Here is a 26510-nt window from a genome sequence, read left to right on the forward strand (position 1 = left end):
TCCAGCCCTCCGCCTGGCCCCACCAGCAGCAGGATGACTGCTCCCTTGTCCTTGCAGGGCCTGGGCTCATGTAACCGCCCGTCAGACATAAGACACCTTCACAACACCCGAAGCACTCAAATCCCACCTCCCCTCAGCGAGGCGAGAGCCCGCAGCCATGACAAGCTGACACCGGGGCCCTTGAAATGGCCTCCACAAAGAAGATGCTGTTTGACTGCCAGACTGGGGGCCTTTTTAAAACATCAGGAAGGGGAAATTAAATAAACGGGGAGAGATACAGAGCGAAATAAAGCAGCAGCGATACACGGACATCTCAATGCACGGCAGAAGCGGCCTATCATCTAACGAAGCCTCCTCCCCTCCAAGCAACCCAGAACCCACCCAAGCCCCTCACATTACTTGCAGCACTACCACAGTTGTTAGGACAGAAACAGGGACACATTGTTCCTCCCACACCTAAAGAAAGCAAGGTCAATATCCTCTTTTCTGGGGAGAACTTCATAGTTTTTAAACCAGAATCAGCTTCTCACATAAACCCAGTCAGGAGGTATCTCAGGGTTACAGGCTTTGCTTCAACCACTCTTCAGGCTGAGACTGCACAAAAACACAGTTCTCGGTAGTTTTATTTTGTTTACAGAGAATAAAATGTTATTTTTATAGCATCACCCTTAACACATGTGGGAGCGAGATGCTGAAATAGGGGCAAGCTCTCAAATGCCAGCCGCCGAGTTGATGTTCCGCAAATGGGCTTTTATTGCCTCCACAGATTTGCTCATGCCTGACAAAAAAAAAAATTCTGAGAAGCAAAAGCCACCATAAAAGAAGATAAATTCAGTCTTTCTAATCATTCCAATCCCTATATAGGCTCCCCCATCACCTTTCTGGGCAAAGTACACTTTGCACTGTCAGGGAGGTCAGTAGAAAAAAATTATATATATATGTATAAATATATATATATATTTGACTTACTGACAAGAGGTGCAGACTAAGGTGGTGACTGGGATTTACAACCTTAAAGCTCAACAGTATAACGTGCTATGAAAGATTTATTTTTTTTCCAGATATGTGACAATTACCCATAGAAGCACTGTGTTCAATTTAAACAGTTCTCTCTCGGCACTCTGAATTTTTCTCCCCACACGGATGCTGTGAAGGCACATCTGCATTAAGGCAGCAATCGGGCTTTGACGCACATTAAAAGGACTTAATGCTCACAGCAAATCACTAAGTGAGCATGAGCTCCCAGTGCAACAGTTCAGCTAAAAGAGAATGAGATCACTGGTTCCAGAAACAGCAGGACTGGAAGTGGGAGCAGTTATTCCCCTAATATTCATCATCTGGGACATTATTCCAGGGAAATCAGCTCCCACAGTCACTTTATACAGAGTTTTGAAAAGGAACTGCAAGCGTTCCTTTGTTTAGAAAGGAAATGCAAGAATAGCTCCCTGTCCAGAAGATACACCATATAGGGCAGCACCAAAGTGCAGTTCATTTAAACTGTATCCAAGCAGAAATCAAGAGGGAACATAATCACAGCCTACAAACACCTGGGGAAAGAGGTTTCTGAGCACAGATGGTTCTCTACTCCAGCAGGGAAAAGGCCATAAAGAGATCTCACATGTGGAGCTGGAAGCTAAAGAGGGTCTGACTGCAAATACGGTTGTCAGTTATAACAGTAAGCGTAAGTGATCACCAGAATGCCTACCTCTAAATCAAAACTAACATTTTTCAGACACGCTGATGCAGAAGTAGAAGTTCCAGCTTGATTCAGAGTGACCTATTGAGATTTTGGACCTCAGACATATGGAAGGTCAAAAGTCTTTTCATTCTTTCGAACTGCAGATGCTGATAAAGCCTGATTGTTAACCTTCCACATAAAAATCACTCAAATACAAGTTATCATCACCAAACAGCTTCCTCCCCATAAGGAAACAAACAAAAGCAAAAAATCCACATAAGAAAAAAAAGTAAAAAAAACAAGTGCAAATCAAGTTGCATTGGCATGCACTCATAAAAATTATCGGTATGTTTTTCAAGCATCTTTTCCAATCACATATGAAATTATTTAAAGAAAAGGGAACTGGACAAAGGCAGCATAGAAGAGATTCCACTTCCATTGTTCACATCCCATGGATTTGGAATTGGGAGAAAAACATTGTCCGAATTGTCCGAAGCAGGACAATGCATATAAACTATATACATATAACCTATTATACATATAATAAATACATGAAATATCAGTTATACATATACTATATATAAACATATCTATTAAGTATGTATATTCGTATAAAAAGTATGAAGACCACCCTGAGCCTAAAGCCCATGGGTACCTCCTGTGCAAAAAGGTGGCACGCGGCAGATCACTGCATTGCAGACTCTACACATAAGGAAGCATTTTCCTGTACAAAGCGCTGTCTGGGATGAGGGCTGGATTTGTCATTGCCAGGCTATTTGCACTGGAGAAGTGGGAGCCATGCACAGTGATTTTGTGGGTGTTTCTTTTTCTTCTCCAAACCATGTAGGGAGATTGAGTTGAAGCTTACAAGAAAATTTTGGCTTTAAAAGCACATTGCAGGAAAACATAACCTCAACAATAAAAGTTAAAAACACAACAATACAGGTTATATTCTGGGGCCAGCCCCAGCTTTGGCACAGGCAAGCATAGAACAGAAACACGCCATTTCTGCAGAAATCACTGTCAAACCTTTAGCCAAGGCAAGCTGCTTCAAATCCAAGTGCAACTTCAAAGCATTCCTGAGAAGGAAAGCATGAACAGGAGGGCAGGTGGGGACCAAGACAGGCCTCAGAAGCAGAGCCTGTGGGGGACTAGGAAAGGAAAGCACCCAGCCACCTGGCCCCAATCTGAGGAGAAAAAAACAAGTAAAGGACTAGTCAGCTGTTCACTCTCTCACCTCTGCAAGGCTCACCAAGTGAAAAACAAACAAAAAAAACAAATGCACCCATTGCTAGCCACTGCCTGATCATTGTAGCTTATCCCAGTGGATTAAAAGCCCCACACAGATGCTGCAGCCCCTGCCCTGTAGGTTTTCACCTACTGACCTAACAAGTCCAAAACAAGAGGCAGCTGCTGTCCCAAGGAGTTTGTCCCTTACAGCAGACAACGAATGGTGAGAGGGCAGGGCTGGACCCCAAGCCATACAGGAGGCTAATCACAATCACTGCTGAAATTTCTGGCTCACCTTGCTTGCCTTCTTTTCCAACCACTGCAAAGACAACTGGAGAAAGACATGCACCAACTGTAACAGAAAGCTTTTCTTCCCTAACCATTTACAACTACTGGAGGCAAACCTGTGCCCTGAAAGACCCCACTGGGTCCAAGAAGTTTCCTTACCCACCAGCCTTGTTCTCAGTCTCCCCTCTCAGCTTCTTCATATGAAGAAGCATTTCCAAGAAGCATTTTTCACTTTGTAACAATCCACCATGCATCCTCACAGCTACTCTGCAGTTATGTCTTAAAAGCCGGGGCTCACAACCAGAAAGCAGAAACCTGCTATGAGCAGGGCAGCAGCCAGTGGTGCTGTCAGTACCTGGGATGCAGTCTCCTTTCTTGTCCTCCCCTGGATCCCTCCCCAAGCCAGGATCCTTACTCACCGACTGGTTCCAGCAAACAAAAGTGTATGGTCAGCCAGCTGCAAACAAGCAGACCTATAAACCTTTCTCTCAAGTATCTTTAGTCTTAAAAGTTTATGCAAAATTGAATATAAGAATAGATTCTGGGGAAAAAAAAAAAAGGCAACAACGTACCAGATGTCTTGCACACATCTGCTTTAAAATAGTTACACCTGCGAGCGCATTCATAAGCTGGAGATTTCAGGACTGGTGCTTTCAGAGAGTGCACATGTTAGCAACAACCTGTGAGTGCTTGAAAAAGCTCTTCTGCACAAAGCCAGGGAAATAATCTGAATACAAACAGGTCAGAATGAATAATTGGGAAAAACTGGCGCCTGGACCTTGATCTTATGAACACTTATAAACATTTTCACCTTGCAGTCAATGGGACTTCTCAAAAGAGCTGAGCCTGGGCTGACACACTTGCCAGGCTTTATACCTCCAGCACTGTTTTTTTCTGTTGTTGTTGCCCTTTTTTTTCTTTTTTTTTGACTCTTTAGCTAAGATTGCCCAACAGGACGCTGCTCCAGCTGCCCCAAGGTGCTGCTCCCATGGGAGCCCCCAGCCTTGGCCAGGTTGCAGGATGCACACTCACAACCACCATCTGCAACGCACCCATTGCCAAGGAAACAAACTTCAGGCTATTTTTAAAGGCAGCCAGGCAGGAAAGGACACCAGGTCCATGCCAAAAAAGCACCCTCCCGGCCCCCACTGCCCTCTGTGGGGGCATCCTCCTCCCTCCTGTCCCACCTGAAGGCTGGGCCAGCACAGGGCTCACCAGCCACCTCCAGCTCTCAGATAGCACCCAAGGGCTGAGCAGCAGATTAGTCTCACGCAATTAAAATGCACTGAGTTAAAAGCAGCGACGCGCTGGAAGCCAGCTGGCGTCTAAATATACCGAGGCACATTGCACTTGAGACTTTACCTTTGTGGCAAGGAGCTAGCAGCTCCAGGTTACACTGACAGAACGCTGCTGGCATGACAACTCCAGCAGGGACCAAAACAGGTGCCTTTGCCAAGTACATATTCACTACTCGTACAGGCTAAGGGGTCTGGCCCTAGAAATCCCTCCTTTTCCCCTCCCCTTGCACGTTCTCCCTATTTGCCTGCCCATAAACTCCCCCTGACAGAGGGGCCAGCAGTGCTGCACACCCTGGAGATCCAGCCACCAGCACTCATTGCTAGGAGAATTACAAAGGGTCTAAAAAGAGAGTTAGAAAGAAGAAATGTCGCATTATTGACTTTACTGTAAAACGAGGACAAAGCCTGTTTACCACATGCTTTGTGCAAAACCCCAGGCCCTTAGTCCTCTGGAGCTAAAGGTGAAGATCTGAAACAGCATCCAAGCTCCGCTTGATCACTGTGTGCCCTCTTCTTTTTTGCACCACTCCCACCGCAGGCAAGTGCCCATGCATGCACACACGCATGCAAGAACCTCACGCGAGCCTCCTCATCAGCCTGTTTCTGCCCTCGGTCCTGCAGGGCTGGATCCATGGAAATGATCATGGAAACACAACAGCAAGAGCTCAGCAATCTGCCCAGTAGGGTAGTTATTTGGAGAGGCTGGATATTTTGCACATTTTTTGTATTAGCCCCTTTGCCAAGGGAACTGGAGTTCACCAGGGTTGCCAAGAGCATTGTGTGCCTCCGCTGTCTAACAACGAAGATGCTTTCAATCTTCAGCACCAAATCCTGCAGTACTGCCACCTGCAAAATACCCCCTCTCTCTCCCTCGTGGGCTCGAGGACTGAAAAATTATCAGCATGATGCAATTTGAATATATATTTCAGACATCCACGTTAACTGTAACACTGTGATTTCCTCAAGTGTTTCTCTGAGCTTCAACATTTTGAAGTCAATACATATTGAAAGGTTCATGAGAGTCATTCCAGGGTGAAGATTAAATAAAATCCCAAACACCAAGAACAACTCCTCCTCCTCCTCCTCCTCCTCCTCCTCCTCCTCTCTTACGAAACACTGCAGAATGAGTAGAAGATGAAATACTTTCCATTCATTTTCTATTTTTAAACCCACTTGTTAATGTTTCTTGGCTTTTTAAAATATCATTTGACTAGAGCTCTATTAATTACCCAGTAGTCTCAGCAGTATGAATTTCTTCAGGATTTTTCCCCAAAGGAAACTCCCCTCACTTTTAGCCTAGTTTGGAGCTTCTCTCCGTTAACTTCTGGGGAAGCTTGTTTTCTGAAGTTTCTTCTGCTTGTTCTCCTGCCACAATAAAAGTTTCTATCATCTCCTGTGTGTATTAATTTAAAGATATTCACATAAAACAGTTTGGAAATACAAAAAGGGAAGGCTTTATGTATATGATGTTTCCAGACCATCTCTAAAAACCCGGTCTCACCTTGAAAAGCCTTCTCACAGGTTTTACTTGTTGTCCTCAGCGAAACACAGCCAAACTTGTGAAATCTGCAGCAGGCCCCACCTTGTCTGAAGAGAGTGTTTTGGACTACAAAACTGTCAGCCTTTGTAAACTCATGACCTGGTGGATCTTCATAAACAGCTTAGCCTGTTAATGCTCAGACATAAGCACTAATCTCTCTCTGCCTTTTATTGCGATGTAGCTTAGTACTCTACTGCATTTCACTGTAAACCTCATGTTGAACACATAAACAGATCATTAGGAGTGAAATTCTGCCACATCGAGTAGTCCTAAGAGATGCCAGTTATTCATGTCCTCACTCCTCCACCAGCACTAGCTTTTAACTTGAACTCCCCTCCCTGCCAGCAGGTATCTTCATACCAGAACAAACAGGTTGGATCCCATCCTCCCACCGTTCCTGCATTTCCATTTTTTTCCCCTCCAGATGTTTATAACAGCTGAATTAAACATGACTGCTAAAAAATGCCAGCGGCGTTCATCATATCCTGTGCATCACCATTTCCCACAACATTTATAATGCTGCAGTCACTGCCTTCACAAAATCACCAATGGCTTCTTGATGCTTTTCATTCTTTGCCTTTGTTTTCTTCTTTTCTTAGAAGTAAAAAGACAAAAAAAAAAAAAAGAAATAAAAAAAAGAAACAGGACTTCAGCAAGACAGCTTTAAAGACTGGAGCACCTGAAGTTGCATTCCTGCACATGTATTTAAAAAATAAAATAAGATGAGCAAGTTTTCAGTTGGGGATACCAGAAAGCTCCACATACTCACTACTAAAAATAACTTTAGTTTAAAGGGAGGGGGGTGTTTTTTATTAAACCTGAAGTGATGTAGGTTGGAAGAGACCTGTGGAGATCAGCTTTCCCAATCCTTTGCTCAAAGCACAGCCAGCTCAGATGAGATTACACAGGGCCTATTCTGGCTCAGCCTTGGATACGTCCACAGACAAAGACAGACTCTGACACCTGTTCAAGCATTTGACCCACTCGTGGTGAAAAGGGTTTTCTTAGCATCCAACTGGAATTCCCCTTCTTGCAACTTCTATTGTTACTCTTGTGCTATCACTGTGTATCTCTGAGAGGAGCCTGACTCTGTCTTCTCTGCATCCTTGCATCACGGAGCTGTAGACAGCAATAAGATCTCCCCTCTGCATTTTCTGCTGAAGACTTCCTTACATGTCCCATTCTACAGTACCCAGACTTTACTCATTTGGTTTATCGATCTCCATTTATCTTCAACAGCCACAGATTCGGATATATGGAAACAAGTGTATTTTTGGACCTTCTCCCATTTCTTTTGGATGAACACTTCAGTTTAATTCAATACGTTAACAGTGAGAAGTTAGTGATTTCTGTTGAACACAATTTCCTTGTGTGTGGACAAGTTTCTTTACCCACAACGCCCACAGACTTAAAGAAATCCCCTCCATAACTTCACTGTAGGTATCCCAGCTAGCACAGAAAGTCCACATGCACCCTTGGTGCATCACCACCCCACCAGGAACATTTCATTACTCCATCACCATGGCAAGCAAATGAGGACTCAGTGGAACAACATGATTTTTGCACACATCAGTACTACCTTCATTGAAGTTGTCATCGGTGGAGATGTGGGTGAGGGGAGACTGGGGCCGGGAGTCCCCACACAGGGAATAGCTGTGCTCTGCCTGGATGAGGGGCGCCGGGGATGCTGGAGACAGCTCCACCTCCATCACTTCATTCTTCTCAGACAAGAAGGGATCGTTCAAGAGCTGGCCTAGGACATCTGGAGAGAACTCATCCAGGAACTCTGTGAAGTGCTGTGGAGATAAAAGGGGGAAAAAAAAAAGTCTATCTCCTTGTCTGTCTGTCTTGTCAACAACAGGAGAGCACTGATCAGAAGAATCCTAGTATCTGCACCAGGCATCTGTGCCAGCCAGCAGCAGGAACTACCAGCCCTGCTTACAGACCTGCTGCTACAATCACTTCTTCCAGTTGAAAAACTACAGCTAGAACAGCTGTCCTCTCATAGGCATACACTGAAACAGAAAGGTCTGTGATTAACTCACAACAAAAACGGAAAATAGAATATTTTTTAGTAGCCATACCCTGAAGCAAGCTCCTTGTTCGCCCCAAATGTACTCAGCACGCCACCACCAATGTGCTACCACACGTCACCAGACAGCGTGAAAGCTCCTGCAGGATTTATTGTCAGAATGCTTTGTGTGTGGAATCGAACATACTGGGTTAATGTTCACTGAAGTACAGAGAAAAAAAAAGGAAACGTACCCCGGCACAGACCCTCTGCCACTGCCAAATGACAATTCCTACTGCCAAGACCAGGCGATGTGCTCTAGCAAAACAGGTCCACACACGTCTCCAGACAAGCAAGCAATGCATTTGCTATGCAGTAGACTTCCTGGCCAATTTATATATCTATTTCAGAAGTAGCATTCCAGCTAGGACAAGAGCACTCATCCAGTTTCTAGGCCCCACAGCTGGAGCTCCTGCCAGCCAGTACTAATTACCACTTTATTTATTACACTGGGTGCATTACACTGACAATGCATGGTATGTCTGTGTGCACCACAAATAACTTTGTGCTTGTTTCTTATTCAAAATGAGCACAAACCAAATCTCCTAATCATGATTTGCTTCCTTGAGACCCCAATGCAGTTCCCATCAATATCCAACAACTCTGTGGCTCTTTCTGTTTTCCTTTCAAATGTCAGAAGACATCTTGGACAGACCAAGAAACTGCATTGCAAAAAACTATTCCTGCTCATCTTATTCACACAAAGAATTCTATTTTAGTACAAAAATGTTTGTACAATGAATTATAATGAGTTTTTCCAAACAATCAGGCATTATCTACCATTTTATATAGGAGTCTTTGTCAGCTGGGGCACAGTCCTAAGTCTGTTTGATTTGCTCTGTTTTTGCAGGCAGTATTGATCTTGGCTCTTCGTCTTGCTCTCTCCTGCAAAACAAACACTGAAATTCAAGATCTGACTTCCTGTAGGCTAAATTAAGAATTAAACTAGTCAATATTGCATGAATCCACGAGGGAAGCGGTGTGCTTACACCTCTCGCATGCACACTGCACAACTCCAGCAGCATTTGTGGCCTCAAGGCCTGATGCTGGAAAACACTGAGCTCAGTCATCTCTTACAGAGCCCGTGATACATTTGAAGGGACACCAGCGCCTCTTCCAAGATGCTCACTAATACTAACTGGAACTTCTTTCAAAATTAGAAAGGCTTCAGTCAATTCTGACAGACACTGAGGGAAAGAAAATATTTACTAAACATAAGGCAACAAACAGAGAACCACAGTTACTATGCACAAACAACAAGCTGGCTAAAATAAAGCATTTACAAATGGCAAAATGGATTCATAGTCTTGTATTAGCTTGCTGTGAATGATAGCTGTACTAAAATTCTCAGACGACTCAGCAAGAAGGTCATCACCACATTAGAAAGGCATTTTTATTTTAATTTCAATACGCAAGGACTCACTCTTCACAGCCAGGGCTGCTTCCCAATATCTGCAAGGCTAAATGTATAAACTACTGTTCCCTACTAAGCAAAGCAGAAAGAGAAAGGATGCTCAGGACTAGCTGAATACCCTCATGTAGCAATAAGAACACTGAGTAAAGCAGGGTAAGCAGCTGTCAAAGTGTGAACAGGGGACAGTAATGCTTCCCCACCATGATAAAAGGCAAGGATGAACCTACAAAAAGCAGTGCTTTGCTTAGAAATAACTTTTTTCCCCATAGTCTACGCGCTTCTTTTCCTTCAGGCTAGTAGTAAGTGTCAATTATATTTGCTTGCATATTGTCCTAAAACTGGCTAGAACATTTCCCTCTATCTAATTCCTGCATACATTACTCTGACTGATGACTAACATAAGCTGAAAATGGGCTGCTACTGCATTTGTACACTGGTTTCAAGACACAGCTACATTACCAGCAGCAGCATCTAACCTGAGGATGTCACCCTGGAAAATATCATACCTAAGCGCTGACTTAGTCTGACACAATTCAGTTGTTCTAAATTAAAACAGACCCAGCTGAAAGACAAAGTGACCACAAACTACTCAGCTATTTTTGGCAAATTCACACAAAGATTTCTGCTTGCTTTCTACATAACACTGCTTCAATACGGACGAAATTCGTATCAATTGCTATTTTACTACTTCCACTTGCTTAAAGTTAGTTTAGATTTTTTTTTCTTTCTACATGAGAAATTTTCCTAAAACCAGTTCAGGGAAAGCAACAGAGGAAACAAACATTTAACTTCCCGAAACCAGACAAAAAGAGGAGCTTGGGGTAAGGAAGGGAGTTCAACATGTTCCTCAACATGTGTCCTTTCTCCTTCTCAACTGCAGCTGCAAGGCTGACAAGCAGCAAGCTGTGAGGAAGAAAAGAAAGTGCACGTACGACAGAAGTGTCTGACAGTAAATAAATGCTCCGGCCATTTTTAAAATAGTTCTTTCATTTTGTTATCACATTTTAATCTTATTTTTAGTGATCTGTGATGTAACTTTGAACACTGACCAACAAAGAAGCCTCCAACAAGGACCACAGGCCAGACTGGTCTCAGTGAAGAGATTCAGTTTTGGGGGACCTGGACTTCTCAGTCATTAGAAAAAACAACAGTGCTTGAATCACAGGAATATTTTGTTTATACACGTCTCTACTACAGTGAACACGTGAAGCTATCTTGCTTTTTTTTTTTTTATAAGGAAAACAATAGTCTCATTGAAAGCAGCCCTGTTTGCTTACAGAATTAAAAAAGAAAAGGCATTTAAGCAGCAGCTACAGCTGAAGCTTTTAGTAGTTAGGCAGCCAGCTCCTCACAGTTTCCACCTAACCCTAAACTGCTCTCCTATACCTTTTCAAGGCACATCCTCCCATCACCAACCCTCCTCCTCTCCTCACTGTTTCCACACACACTGCAGGCATCAGCAGCCACTTCCAGAGCCAAAAAGCCACCGAACAGCCCTCCATCCTGACAGTGCAGCAACCACCCCTGCACTCAGGAAGAGGAAAGGGCAATTTCGGGAGGAAACGGAGAATTTTACACTGCCAGAAAGTGAATATACATTTGGTTGGAGAAGAAAGAAGTCCTTTGTCTGCGGCTTTCAACTTGGCATCTTTCCCCACCAAAGTTTACCTTTTAAAAAAAAAAGACAAAAGAACACTTGCATGAAAAAAGTGCTTTTCAGAAAACAAACAAACAAACAAACAAAAGCCTCTGCAGAGAGCTCTGTTGCCAGCTTCCTGCTATCCTCACACACCACTGCCGGTGACAGCACTAATTGCAGCTACACTGCTACAAGGAGTCCACTTGAATTATTAAACTCTCCTCCCCACAGAGCAAAGTGATGTGTTCAGCTGGGATTTTAACCTCCGTAAAAAGTCGTGGATTTAGGACAGCTGTAACCTTATCTTCCACTTCCCCTTCTCCCAGAGCACTGCAAAGACAAACAAAACACCAGGGCTCGCGTTTGCAGGGGGAAAGCTGCAGCTCCACAGAGTTTCGCCGCCAACCTGCTTGGACGTGGGCTCCCGCCTATGAGCCAGGCGCTCTGGGGGAACACAAAACACCTACAGACATCGGCTCCACGGTGAGCAAACAGGAGAGAGCTCTTGCATCCGGGCACGCGGTGGATTTTGGATGGCTCTTAGAAAGTCCTATCTGGCTGCAGGCCAAGTGAGCCGCAGGCTGCAGCTCTCACAGCCTCGGACTGTTCCTGCCAGACAAAGCCCCTTTTCTCCAGCTCTGCCTAAGGGACAATTTTTTGTCTTGCTTGTCTGCTCAAATGAGCATCTCTGAGGTAAAAGACTTGGTCAGGTTTTGGTAGTTTCGTGGGAGGGCTGGCTTCTGCAGCAGATAGCCTGAAGGGCAGAGATAGCGCTGATTATCTCAAGGTGTCACGTTATCAGGACAAAGAATGAAACAGGCGTGCCCAGGAAAATGGCTTTCGAAGAACTCACTAAAAAAGGAGTGAAGCCGAGAACCCCAGACATTCCGTAACTACGGTTAAATTATTAATCAAGTGACATGCTTGGCTGAGCCTGGAAAATGTACTGTGTCAAATAGGAGACCTACTACGTGCTTCCCACAAGAGTACACACAAGGTTTTCCAGCAAAGATATCCCAGATGGGAGCTGCAACAGCGGCACCTTGGCCCACCACAGGCACCAGGACCCTGCTTGCCAGCCAAGTGCTACAAGCAGGCCGTGCCCCACACTCCAGACAAATCCTACAAGCACGCCGTGTTCTTGAAGTGTCAATCCAAGAGCAAGCCAGCCTACATGCAATGTGCTGGGGCGAGAAACAGACACAAATTTAAGATATTCCCCTCCAGGGAGTCACTGCTCCTGCCCAGCTCCCTGAGTCAGGGCAGCAGGCCTGCTGCTCCTGGAGGGATGCACAACGGGAACCCCCTGTGTGGGAGCATTGCTTCTGTCCACCAGGCACTTGGGATAAAAGTGAAGCCCACCATTGGCCTGTGGGTAAAAAACTGCCCAATATTAACCACTTGTAAGGTCTGAGCTTCAATAACGGGAGCAGGGAGCAAGGCAGAGACTGCATCCTTTCCTCTGTACCAAAAGAATACGCATAGTGGACATCATGTACAAGGCAGTACTCACAGACAAGATATGGAGATAGGGGAGACAAATCAGTCCCCATCTGTAGGGATGTAGATACGCACCCCAGGCATGAATTTGTCCCCACCCACAGTTTCCTCTCTCCCCCTAAGTTAATTGGGAGAAGAGGGAATCATCTCTTCCACAGCTCTTTCATGGTTTGTATAATCAAAGGTGTGTAGGAGATAAAAGAGCATCACAAAAGACAGCATCATTTCCAGTTAATAGCATCAAACACCAAGAAGAGTGGCTACATGGAGATACCATCTCCTTTTCAAGGAGCCGAACACATTTCACAAGCATCTGGCAGCTGCTTATATGGTAGCTGAGGAGGTCTGACTAGGAGTCACAGCTGTTAACACAAGGCTTCAAACCCTGGGGCGTCCAGGCAAGGTGCCAGTGGTTAAAGATGGCACATACGTGCTATTCTGTCTCAGTGGGCTCAGCCCTAGACTTGGTTGTATGACAAGAGCTGTCAAAGGCACCACACACAGCTCTACCTGGGTTTGAAAGTGCGGCATCTCCCTAAGTCCTGAAGCAGAGATCTGCCCTCTCCAGCTAATGAAGAACCATGCCTAGAGACGTTGCTCATGGAGGACTGCATACACAATCCTACCAATGGTGATGATGCAGCAGAGAAGTCCACGACTTTCTGCATACCCCCCCCCCCCCCCCCCGAAGGCAATTTCTAAAAAGCTCTCTGAACACCTGTGTTTTCTTCCCAGACATGTTGCTGGTGGTGCAGTTGGCCTTCCTGTTTCAAGTTCACCAGCAATGCCCTGGAGGTGTGAGCCAGCTTCCAAACAACCAAGACAACTGTGCTGAGCACTCATCAGCACTTGGGCATCAGTTCATTTTCACATAGATTCAAACACGAACTCTGCAGATTTTCAGGTACATCGCATCCCTCAGCTTCTTCCTCTTCTGGCAATTCTTTATTTTTGCAGTAGGGAAGCTGGCCAACACACATTTTTCTCCAAACTCAGCCACGGCTTGGATCACGCAGTATTCATCTTTGTCAGCTTTGAGAAGAGCTACCAATGGAGCCCCCTATAGCCTCACCTCCACAACTCACTCACATATACCCTTGAGGGAACAGAAAAGCTCATCTACTGGCATAGGATGCGTTGATACATCACTGTTATGAGGCACACATCCAAGCTCCTGCTGAACTGCTCTTACAAGGATGAAAAATGAAGGACGACCTGGCAGCAACACAGTATTTTTCCAGCAGACTGATTCCAAAGATGGGGGGCTGAAAGAGAATCAAGGCCAACTCTCTCCAGCACCCCCACAAGGAAAAGAGTGGAAGAGCAGATGGCTGCACACTATACGATTTGATATACTAGGGTGCTTACCTTTGGTATGTGTTAATTTGGGGAAGGAGAAGAATAGGGGAAAAGAGAAACCAACTATGTTTGGCAGTGTATAATTGAAAAAAAAAAGTCATCTGACTGTACCTGAACCGGCTGAAATTTCAGTTCCCCAGAAGACCTCTTGGACAGACCATAGTATTAATGAGGATGCAACTGCAGGCACATCTAACTGCTCACTCTTAAATGAGACACAAAGACCCTCCCTTTTGGCCTGATTAAGAACCAGAATAGCTGGAAGAGCTCTCTGATGGCAGGAGAAACATCTTACACACAGCCACTGCAGAGAACAGGGAGACTGAGGACTGTAAACAGTGCCCACTAGTCACGCCTCAAACAAGCTGATAAAACAGCAGAGATTGGCTTATGTACCTGCCCAGGACAAACAGAAGGAACCTCAGATTTCTAGGTGTATATCTTTTACAGTGTAAAAAAAGTCAAAACCAAGATGCAGAGGAATAGTTGCTCAATTTTTTTACTCTACTATAAAATTCTTTACTATATAGTCATTGACTACACTGAAATTGCCTCATTTGCAGGAGGATGTGAAGAGTAACATGAAAGTGGTATTTGAAAACAGCGAAGAGATCTACCATAACAGCAGATAGGATCATTTGGAGTCTCACACCAGCAATTACTCATTTTAATCACAAAAAAAAAATAAAAAAAAATTGGATGGATTAAAAAAAATCCACTAAGTGAATAACATTCAGGTTGTGTCATCAGCAAAACAAATGCCAGGAAATTCAGAGCTAATGGATTTACATGGTAATTAAATCTGCACATCTTCCCAACTTGCTCAGGTTACACAGCTGGAAATGCTGAAGTTCATGCTGAGCAAATCTTATAATCCACCCCATTATGCACACATGCATGCACACACTTCCATTGCAAACACTCAAGTATTTCCAACCCACAATCGGCAAAGCAGCAGCCTACTTATTTTTAACTAACGGGGGATTTTTCAAGCAGCATATTTATTCCTTCGCCGTTCCTCGTTCAAAAATATTCTTCTACTTTCTGTAACCTGTCCTCCTCCAAAGAACTTTGGATTTGAAGAGGGAATTAAAAATAAAATTAAACTCTGTAATAACTAGGGGTAAAGAGGAGTTGAAAGAAAAAGGAGGAGCCCCTGCACAGTCAAGGCAAGGGTGAGAAGAGGGTGAACCCTGAAGTTCAGTGTCTCTTAAGCCCAGTGTCCGCAGACAGAGAAAAGGATGCTATTGCTCATTCCTAGCACAGGCCTCTTGGGAGCCATTCAAAATAGGAAAATCCTTCTCACATTCCCCTGCCCTCCCCCCAGTGCACAATTCTTGGACCCAGTCTAACTTTTCAATAGGCTGGGTGCATGTTTTTCTATTTCCCCTCCCCATAGGAGCTAAAGTCAGAGAGGAGTGAGTCACGGGGGGCAGCACACCAGCGCGGTGACTCAGTGAGCTGGAAGCCCTTCAGGAAGGCTCCCCATCTGGGTCCCTGGGCGAGACCTCAAAAAACATTATCAATTTTGTGTTGCAAGCGTCTGGATTATGCGCTCAGGTCAGACATATTCATTTGTTTGTTTCAACTACCGATTTTTTTTTCATTTTTAAGGGATTTTTGGTTTGAAGATTTTTTGTTTGTTTGTTTGCTTGTTTGTTTATTTTTCTCCTCTGACACCAGGGTCACTGCTATGCACTTCATTTGTCTCATAAATCAGCTCTTGGGCTGCCAGCTTGAGCTGCAGAACTACAGAAAACTGAAGCTCTCCCTCACTTTTCCCCATGCCCTTCACTCCATCCGTGAGCAGCATGGCCACAATTATTTACCCAGAGTGATTTGAGAGGCTCCGAGACAAGCCTGGCTGACAGGTCTGCCTTTGACAAGCCTCCGAAATGCCAAGAGCAGCAGCAAGCCTCCCCCTGCCACCTCCAGCTGACGTGACTCACCCTAGACAGAGAGGGTAGTTGAGCTTCCAAACCTTAGTCATTCGTGTCTCTGGTGGTTTCTGGCATCCAGGCAAGGCGTTTAAACAGACCAGTTATGTCTTTTTAAAAATCATCCAGTGAAGAGCAGATGCAGCTGGTTTTGTTTGTTTTATTTTCTTTTTGCCCCAGCTATGCTCCATGCATTTCATGCCAGTCAAAAGCATTTGCTGTGCGGGTTGGTGCACCTACTGCCTCTTCGGAAGGAACTTACATTTAACTTATATTTGCTGCAAGTTTTGCATCGAACTAGCGTCTTCTGGGCAGCCACCCAGTGTTTAGCCAAAAACAAGCAGTGAAAGAAAGCCTTCAGACAGGCTGAAATCTCTGTATACAAATTTTACAACTCACCAGTGGGCATTTATGGTCTTGTTAGCTGCCCAAGAGCTAGGCAGCGGGGATAATACGTTTTGTCATTGCACAGCTGGTTTAACTTATTGCCACTTTTGAAAGAAAACAGTTACTTTAGTTTCTTCTTAAATACACACAGAACGGCCTTAACATTAGAGCACTATTTCACAACATTTGGGCACACTGCACTTGGTTTCATTTATCACCTTCGCTCACCGGGGAGGTGGGAGGGGGGGGAAAGCAAGGAAAACTTGTCTCAGTCCTGGTGTATCAGCATGGCTTGTTGAAGGGCACAAATAAGCCCTTTGTAAAGGGCCTTGCGCCCATCTTAAAGTGTAGCAGGAAGAAGAAAAGGATAACCAAGAGAAGAAATCAGAAGTCACGGGGATTAACCAGCGGGACTACAGCGGGGCAAAACCCTGTCCCCATCACGGACTAGCACCACACCAGTCAGACAGTTACTTAAAGCAGAGATGCTGTAACCTGCCCTGCAGGCACTTGGCTCATCTGCTCACCCCACAAAGTCTCATTACCATCCCCATACATCAAAAGCAACACCTGAAGCTGCCAGCCTCAGGCCAGGGGCACAGCCTCTCAGAAACAACCACCCCAGCGGGCACACTGCACGGGGATGCTGGCAGAGCCTCGTCTACCTTCCCCTTCGTGCAGAGGGCTCCTGCAGAGCACAGATGCTCCCCAGCTCTGCCTTTTTCATGTTTTAAGCATTCCCAACAGCCTCCTCCCTAAGGACCAAACCAGTATCTTTCAAAGGAGGATCCTAAATTAGTCTGAACAGTGTAGGTAGGAAACAACAACTTCTGCTCCATCGCTGGAGCTCGCTGCACGCTCTCGCTTGCCACTCATGACTGACAGGACACTTAACATTTAAACCAAACATCGCTATTTTAGTCTCCGAGAACTTTACTTCTTTAAGGGCTGCGAAGTTTAAATGGCAGAGATCCAGCTTGCAGAGGTTATCGTTCCTTCTTTTTTCGTAGCAACAGCTGCAGACCTACATTATGACCACAGTCATCATTCAGGTCTTTAATTAAGGTTTTCTGGTTATTATAAAATAAGTAAGGCTTTACTACTGGTATTGGGCAGCTTAAGGGTAGACTTAAGGGTAGAGTGGGCGTTTTATTTCACTAAAGAGTTATCAGGTTTTGTTTTACAAATGCATTTTTAGTTGGAGGGAGGGGTGTCTTTTGGGTGTGCTTGTTTTAAGAGTAGGAGTATGGAAGCTGAGGCTGGAAAAGAAAGGACACAAAGTTAAGCTCCTAAATGTTTATTTAAATGCTCTTGATTTTTGAAGAGTCAGGCTCTCTCCAGGTGTCCAAATGTGGACTCCGTAAGTTGATTATGGAGAACATGATAGCTTTTATAAAGTGCTGCCTAATGTATGTAGACATAGGGGCTAACATTGCAGATGCATGTAATATTTTAGAAGCAAAAAGAACACCGCACACATATAATCCTTCCTTGAGCTCAAAACAAAAACAAAAGCCAGGTGCTTGATCACAGGGCAAGGAGAAATAAATAAATCAATAAATAAACAAACAAACAGTGGTTCCGCAAAACAAATGTGAAGAAATCCACAGGTCACAGCACCTTACCTGGGAGGTGAACTGCCCGGCCTGAATCAGAGCTCAAGGACCAGCAGCCTTTGGCTGACGATGACCTCAGCTGCCACGGGGCTTAGACCCTGCCCAGCAGAAACTGCTGCCCCCTCTATCAGACAGATATCTACTATCAGGCAGGAAGAGAAACAACACTGGCAGGACTTTGTGTTCTGTGCTGCTATCGTGGAGCGTTACACATTAAGCACTGTGCACTAGGACAGGCAGTTTGATGTCAAATCCCACTCCAGCATGTGATCGAGCCAGACAGTGGAAAAGCCATCATGTTAAAGAACCCCTTACCTGTAAGCAAGTCCTACACCTTGCTTCCAGTAAAAACATCCTCGGTTTTGATCTGATACACCTCTCATCCCTCCCACAACCTTGCACTGTGGCAAAGTGTCATCTCTGTATGCACCCAACACCGGGTATAATCAAACCCAGACCTTCCAAAACTTTTCCAAAACTTTCAAAAATCTTTCACCTTGCACCTATTCCCTATGCTTCGTGTCCACACAGCTACTGCCCTGGGAAGCTAAGAAAGCAGAGTAATAGGACTAGTGAAGACACCTGGGGGGACTGCCCCTATCTTGTACCTGAAGCCATGACACTAGGGAGCTGCACTGAAGCAGCGAGCTCTGCCCAAACCCACCCCACAGAAGTACACCTTGCATTTCAAGCTGCCTCCAGTGGCCCTCCTCACCATGAGATGGAGGCTTCAAAACACCCACTGCACCGGTACATCCATAATTCTGCAGAAATCCACAAAGAAATTCACAGAAATAGTTCTGGCACCGTGCTTTGTATGGACCAGTACCTTCACCAACCTCTAAGAAGAAGATGCATTTTGCATTACATCACCATGAGAGCGGTGGGGGTCACTTGCTATTACTTGTGTCGGAGGCAGACCAGTTTGTTTTGAAACTGTACTGAAAGCTGGAGAGAGAAAGGAAACAAGGAGACAGGATGTGAACGAGATAAAATAAATATACATAGAGAAGTATGCGCAGCATTTGTCTAGACACATTATTTTAAGGCACCCCATACTTTAGAGACAGAATTCCAATTTCCTACAACAATTCCTTTGTCATGGAGCCAGAAAACATTACTTCAGTCATCTTTATTTATATTAAAAAAAAAAAAAAAGGAAAAAAAGGAATGGTTCTGAATGAAGGTTCAGGCCTTAAAATAGCAGTAGATGGAAACATCTGTATCCTAACACACGGTCTTAAAAAACGAAACAAAACAAAAACCAAAACAAAGTCTGTAAGCTTCGTTCTCCATGCTTTCCTGAGATACAGGAACCAGGGGAACAGCTTATTTAGTAGTATGTGCACTGTCTCTCTCTCTTCACAAGTCTTCATGATACAAGGGAGACTTTTTAATTTGGCTGTGAACAGGCATTTCAGCATCTTCTGACAGCCCTCCCCCATTTAGAGCGTCATAAATCATAGGTTGGAATAAAGCATGGGTTTGAAGGGACCTCAAAGATCACCTAGTTCCAACCCTCCTGCCATAGGCAGGGACACCAACCACTACACTGGGTTGCTCAGGGTCTGATCTAACCTGGTCTTGAACACCTCCAGGGATGGGGCATCCACAGCAGAATTCCTGCTGTTCCTGCAGTTCCCTGCAGACCTCTGCATCTCACAAAGGTCTGGACATCAACATTTCATTTCCAGACCTTTGCTCCCAAGCAGCAGCACTTCTCAGGGTGTAAAGGAGTTCCTGGGAATTGGGAATGATGCTCCAAGCTACAGGCAAAGGCTCCAGGGGAGGAGCAGAGCAGAGGCATAGGGGCAACAGAGCCAGAAGAGCAGAGATGCACAGGGAAGGCAATGGGATGGGAAAGGGGAAAGTCACCATGCTTCAAAAGGAATAAAATTAAATCTACAAAAGATATGCAGCACTCTAAGGTTACACAAGAACTTCCTCTGTCCCCAGTTACGTATTTTTGCCAAGCGTCACTGACTTCTGTGCCATGATATTTAAAAAAAAATAATAAATCATAAAATGGTCATTCTTGCCACTGTTATGGACTTACTCTGATTTTTTTTCTTCTTCCACACCTGAAGCGAGTTCAGGAAAGAGATCAGAAATATTAGGGTACTGCTGGGGGCTCCAGCATCCCCAGGGCAGGGGGAAGCTGGCATTCTGCTGTGGGAACACCACCGTCAGTGCAGCCCAAGCTTGACTTCACTGAGATTTCCCTACCCTTCTGCAACAAACCACACAAAATATACACATTTCCTCCAGCCCATGCTCTGCAGTCCTGATGAGCTGGTCAAGCTCTTCAAGCTGCCCCTGTACAACAGAGGATCAAGAGAACCCAGGAGAAGGCCTTTAAACAAGAAGGCATCAAGGTAGAACCAGATGATCTCTGAGGTCCCTTCCAAGCTGGGCTTTTTGGATTGTAAATCATTTATGAACACTTCAGTATATGCCTAAATAAACAAATAACAACAACAAAAAACCCTGCCAACTCACCGTGGCAGGTAAAGAGAAAGCCATACGAGGCAAACAACCCTGCCTACCACAGATATAAGAGCACTCACAGGACTCTTACATATTTAGGCTACTGGAAGAAAGGAGAAAATTAAGGAGAGTTAACATGTATCAGAACGTAGAAAACAAGAAAGAGTTAACAGAAAATACAATTCAGAGGGAAACAAGACCACTTCTGAGCTTGTTAGGCCCTAGAAGAATGTTAATTATATATCGGGCAATTGCTTGGCTGAAGCTTTGTGGGGGAAGGGGAGAGGACCAAAATGTTTAATTGAACACTCCTGGGAGGGGGCGGTTCTGAATTACTGCTCTTTATATGAGAAATAACAGATGATACAGCCATCCCACAGGATGGTAATGAACCGATTTTCAGCCCAACAACAACGAAGGAGAAGATAAAAACAACAGCTACTCAAAGCTGACCATTTTAATTAGCAGGCCTAGGAAGCCTCCATCTGAAAAGTCTGAGCAGAGCTGCTAAGGAGCTCTTGAAACTATTTTCAGCAAGAGACAATACTGATGGACTGAAAAAAAAAAAAAAAAAAAACACAAAAATATTTAAGTGTAAATAAGGCAGCCGAAGTAACAGCAAATTGACCTACCTGCTGTTCATTCCTGACTAAGGGAAGAGATGGAGAAGGAAGAGAGTAGAGTCCAAGAACAAAAGGGAAAGAAGTCTAATTTTTGCTTATAATTCCAGAACCATTTATAATCCAGCTTTGCAAATGTTACCTCTTTTTGTAATAATCTTACAAGCTTAATACACCTTTTCTCTGGTAAGGCAACTCGCATGGTTGTACAAAAAATGAAGCCACAGCGATACGAAGTCAAGATGACACATTCAGTGGGCAAAATAAATAAGAAATCTTTTGATGTGAAACATAAACCAGTAGATTGCGCCATATGTTTTCAGTGGGTTCCCTCAGGGATCAGTTCTTGGCCCCAGACTCTCCTATTTTATCAGTGACCTGAGAGGAGAAGTCACAACCACTGAACTTGCAGATAAGGCAGCTCCAGCAAGAGCAGTGAGTAACGAGGTCAGGTCACAGAAACAAAACGCAGATTAGTTGACAAGTGGCCATAAACAAGCACCATGTGTTAAATAAAGCCAAAGGTAAAAAATCTTACTGCTACAAAAGAAAGGCCCCCAGTCACGCTCACCTGATGGACGAGTGGACAATCGGAAGTGGAGATCTCAAAGTGGAGTTGGGTTTGTGGGAGGAAAGTGGCCAAAGGAGCACCTGCCAGGCAGGTGCTGCAGGCTTTGGGGCCTGGGGAGGAATTCCTGCACCAGGAGAGCCCTCCCCTCCCTTCAGCCCAGCTCATGCCCTTGGCCAGAGCCAGAGCATCGCTGCCTCACACAGTCCTGGGCCCAGCCCTGGGATGCTCACGGCCATCCCGAGATGGGGGCTGGCACCCGGTCCCCACAGCTAAAGAACTGGAGGGAGGTAACAGTACAGCCTGCCATGCAAACCTCTTGCTTTTTTTTTTTTCTTTCTTTGTATTAAATGAAGGAGGAATTTATTTTCTCCCTGCTCATTGTGGATGAAGCTGCTACTGGCCACAGCCACGCTCAAATCCTGTACTGCCAAATTCCAAAAAAAAAACAGCAAAAGATGTTGATCAGCCAGGGAATTCCAGAGGATCGTCAGAATCACTGCAGAGCTGGAAATCCTGCCTCAAAACAAAAACAAGTAACAAAAGCAGAAACCAATATATTTAGCTTGTCAAAGAGGAAATGAATGCAGAACAAGAACTTCAACTACTGAAACTGGGAGTAAGCACTGGCGAATGGCCCTACCAGCTTGCAGATAAGTTTATATGTTAAAGTCAGATCCATTCATAGTGGTTATAAAGGAACATAATATTAAAAAAAAAAAAAAAAAAAAAAAGGAATAAAGAAAAAGGAAGGATGATCAGTCACCATTGACTTTCTAAGCTGAAGCCAGATCCATTCATAGTAGTTATAAAGGGACACAATATATGTATTTTTTTTTTTTTAATAAAGGTGGGGGAGGATAACCATAAAGGAATGGCACGAATTCTTTGACCCAAGACATTCCGAATCCAAGATTGGAGGTTTCCCCACAAAGATATGCAGGAATTCAAACAGGAAACAATCTGGGGAAGTTTTACAACCCTCGATTTACATAAACGTAAACTAATTAATCATAGTAGTTTCCTTTGGCCTTCTTGCAACAAAACAAGGCTGTTCACTAGAGCAGCAGCACGTATAGGAGAAACCTACACAGACTCAGAGCTGGGAAACCTGCTGATGCTGCTTTGCATTCCTACACTCCAGATAACTCGCTATCCTTATCAGGAAGGCAGACAGGGAACACAGTTCAAGACCCAAGGTTTAAGACCAAAGGTTGCTGCGCTACACACAACCCACCCACTCGGGAGCAAGCTCCAAGCGAAGCGCTCGATAAACTCAGCACTTCAACTGGCAAAGGCAAGTGGCAAACACATCCTGCGGCACCAGCCCATGGAAAGCCTTCTCCCTGCATTTATTTTTAAGGCTGGGCTCCCGAGCCCTGCTGTGGGAGTGACTCAGTGCTGCTCCCCACACCCGAGCTGGTCTGGTGAGGGCTGTGGACACCACAGGGAAGGAGAGGCAGGCAGGGGCTGTGAGAGGGAGCACTGGACTTCAGGGTTTCTCAATCAAAGAGATTGAAAACAAAATCAGCCAGCAACACCCACACATACAAACTGTTCCTTACCCTTTTGATACGGATTTTTTTCCTTAGGGGCAGCTGCAGTTGTACCAAAGCAAAAGTAAACACTCGCAACAACCTGCAAGGACTCACAAGCAAATGCTATGTGATCGTTTTCAGATCCCATACTGAATTTCCAAACACACCACACATGATAGATGCCTGTTTTCAGTGGCAATGGGAAGTTCCCAGCAGGCTGGGTGAGGGCAATGCCGGGGCACGTGGGGGAATTAAAAGGAAGCCTCCACGTGGAGGGAGCGATTTCAAAGGAACTCATTCAGCAATTGCTCTTTTCAAAGTCTCCTTTACACTTCTTAGTTAGCAAAGCTGCACATGTCTGGGCATCTCTTTAACAGCCTCTCCTCCTTTCCAAACACTGAGTTTGCAGCATCAGAAGGCTGTCCATAGCAGAGATCATCCAAGGCAAGTCATTTTATTCTTGCTTTCAACCCAAGAAGAAGCACAAACACAAGCATCCCCAATTCAAGCACACAGAGAACAAGATACTTTGGGCTTTTAATAAATAAAAGGTCAATAAAACTTCCTTAATGTTTTTCTTTATAAAATTTAAAAAATAATTAAATAAATAAAAAATGAGCGAGTGACAGAGAGGAAGCAGAGGGAGCATCTAAGGGAAGAAGGAGTTTCATCCTGTTTCAAGGATTAATTACAGGATTAACTCCACCAGGCGATGCGAGTTTCTGGCACTAAAAGCAGAGCTGCGTTCTAGCCAACGCCTCCAGCCAGCACACACACACGCACGCACCCCTTCCCAATCCACATCCCTCAAATGCTAATGCACAAACAAAGGCACTTTCCCTCGCAGCGCTGTGATTTAATTAATTGCCTGTATCGAGCGAGCGCACCGCGCGGAGCAGAGGATGACTCTCCCGAGACAGCCAGAGAAGTTTGCCAGAGTCCTGGGGATAGAGACGGGCGGAGGGAAATTTCAGACATTGCATAAGCACCGGCACATGTAATCGCTCCCTGGCGCTATCCCAGCCAAGGCAAACGCAGACCTGTGCGAGCTGCAGCCAAAAGCTTACTCGAGCCATTCAGAGGCAACTCGGTGCCTGATGAGCAGGCAGGAAAGGGACCGAGAGGCGCAGCCCGTGCGGGAAGGACGGGCACTCGGCCTTCTCTCAGACATCCGCCCCAGCATCCAGCAAGCGCTGGCTCCACGTCCCCACAGGCTGACCCCTTGGCCCGTGCTTGTGTAGTGATTATCCCAGAGCTCAGAAGACAGAAAATGGTGTTCTCTTCCAAGTTCTGTCAAAATTTCTGTAAGGCATGAAATACTGCCTGGCACCCAACTGCCCCTGCCCAGCCTGCAGGGCCACCAGGCTGGGCTCCCCTCACCAGCATCCCTCCCACTGCTCAGCGAGGGATCTGAGAGGGGGCAGGCACCCCTGCTCACCCATCAGCCAAAACACCCTGGCACGTAGAAAGGATCACTGTGAAGCAACAGGCCCCTTTCTGGACCGAAGCAGCAGCAACCAGAACACAAATGGAGGACGTCATGTTTTTTTTCCACGCATTCTGCGAGCCAGCTGCAACGCACAGCCATGTGAAACCCTGTTTATCTCCCAGCCAGCACTGCCCCCGGCATTCTGCCTTCTGCTAGCTCAAGCACAGAGCACCTGGCGGAGGGAAAACACTTTCCTGGAACCAAATGAGTCTGTCTGGTTCTAGGAAAAGAAAGGTATATAGCCAGACAAACAAACGAGGGAACCTTGCACTACCTATCTGCAATGCACAACTCCAAAGCCAGTTAAGGCTACGCACACATACACACACAGGAAGATATATACTTGTGCGTGCATGTGTCTCTGTGTGTATTAAATATAGTTTAGTTTTTCATACGGCACCGTTGGCTGCGGAACAGCTCCAGCGAGCATCTGCTACAGACCATCTGGGCCGGGAGGGAACGAGAGAGAAACGTTGCAGGACTCCTGAGGAATTGGAAACTTGCTGAGGATTTTACACACAAGGTCGTTGCGCAAGGTGCACCAACAAATGTGTGATACCAGGAAGGTTCTTGTAGTTAGAAGGGGGAAAAAAAAGAGAGAAGTGATCCTGAAACTGCTACTTTCTGCTGGGGTTGGAGTTGGCTGCAGACAATTCAGCGATCTCACCGTCTCACTGTGATCTCACACCGCTGAAATTCAGCATCATCAAAAGAAACAAAAATCAGATTCTCGGGGCACGCATCAGCATGGCAGAAGATGTAGAGCTAGACTGGGATTGTCCCGAAGAACTGAAAATGGTGCTTGAAGTTAAATGAGTTACAATGGAGTATCTTAATCTTCCATTGAAAAAGTTAAAAAAAAAAAAACAGTATTTTTATTCCTTACATTAAATTAACAAGCACACATGGAGATGTTATTTAGCTGTAGTCTTCTCCAAAGGCTACAGCTAAATTCAGTAACGGAGCAAGATGTTATAAATCAAGGCTCACGGTGACCATGCCTCATCTATGCAGAACCAATACAAAGACCCTTAGATGTGCCAGAACTAAAACCCTCTCATTTTCAGTCCTGCTGAGCACTCTCCTCTGGGTTTTTTGTTGTAGTGGTGGTTACAAGATCTACAAAGGATAACAAAGGAAACTAAACAACATCAAGTAAGTTCAAGTTTGCAGCGTCCGCCAACTTCCCCAGAAAATTGTTCAGCACACAAAAACAAAAAAGGGCTTGAAAACCACTGCTCTGGTTCTACTGAGAAGCTGCAGTTTCAGGTGGCTTGGGAAGATCGGGTACTTGGCAAGAGCCAAAATGACCACAGTTGGCACTAATGCCAAATGGGAACTCAGCATTTCTGGGATTTCCACAAGCTGAGTTGTACTTGTTCTGTAACAGTCTCGGGATGAGAGTATATAGACACCAGGAATTCCAAGAGACGACAATACAGAGGAATAGCAACTCATTTTTAGAAAGAGTAGTTCCCCTTCTTTTCCCCACTACCAATCATGCTTATTTTCCCAAGATTGCAATAAACTTTATCTAATAACAATTCAGAAGGGGCAGCAGAGCAGCATTTTGTGAAGGGAGCCCACAAGCCTATTTCACAGAAGGGCCTAACAGCTCCGTTCCACAAAAGGATCCAGTTACACAGGCTTCCAGTTTGAGCTTTATGGAGACAGTCAACCATAGAGCAAAAAGCCTGCAAACAGATGGAGATAATAGAAATGTAAACGGACCGGCCAGCTCTCTATCAGTATAACAACTGTATGCGATATTTTAGAAGTTGCCAGGTGAGTGGGAGGGAGGGAGGGAGGAAATAGAAGAGATCATTGGTGTTGCTCCAATCTCTGGTTCAT

General features: G+C 45.0%; 1 protein-coding gene across 3 annotated transcripts in view; it reads right to left on the reverse strand.

Annotated features, from left to right (window-relative positions):
* Positions 1–26510, reverse strand: part of CREB3L2 (cAMP responsive element binding protein 3 like 2) — a 77714-nt gene that overhangs the window by 30425 nt on the left and 20779 nt on the right. For 2 of the 3 annotated variants that reach the window (XM_082751780.1, XM_082751779.1), the window contains exon 2: positions 7614–7830. In XM_082751780.1, coding sequence (XP_082607906.1) covers positions 7614–7830 — 217 coding nt within the window. Of the gene's footprint in view, positions 1–7613; positions 7831–8885; positions 8905–26510 lie in introns of those variants that run through there. The other variant, XM_082751781.1, reaches the window with a different exon arrangement.

The sequence above is a fragment of the Aythya marila genome (genome assembly GCF_965140915.1).
Source record: "Aythya marila genome assembly, chromosome: 1".
Lineage (NCBI taxonomy): Eukaryota > Metazoa > Chordata > Aves > Anseriformes > Anatidae > Aythya > Aythya marila.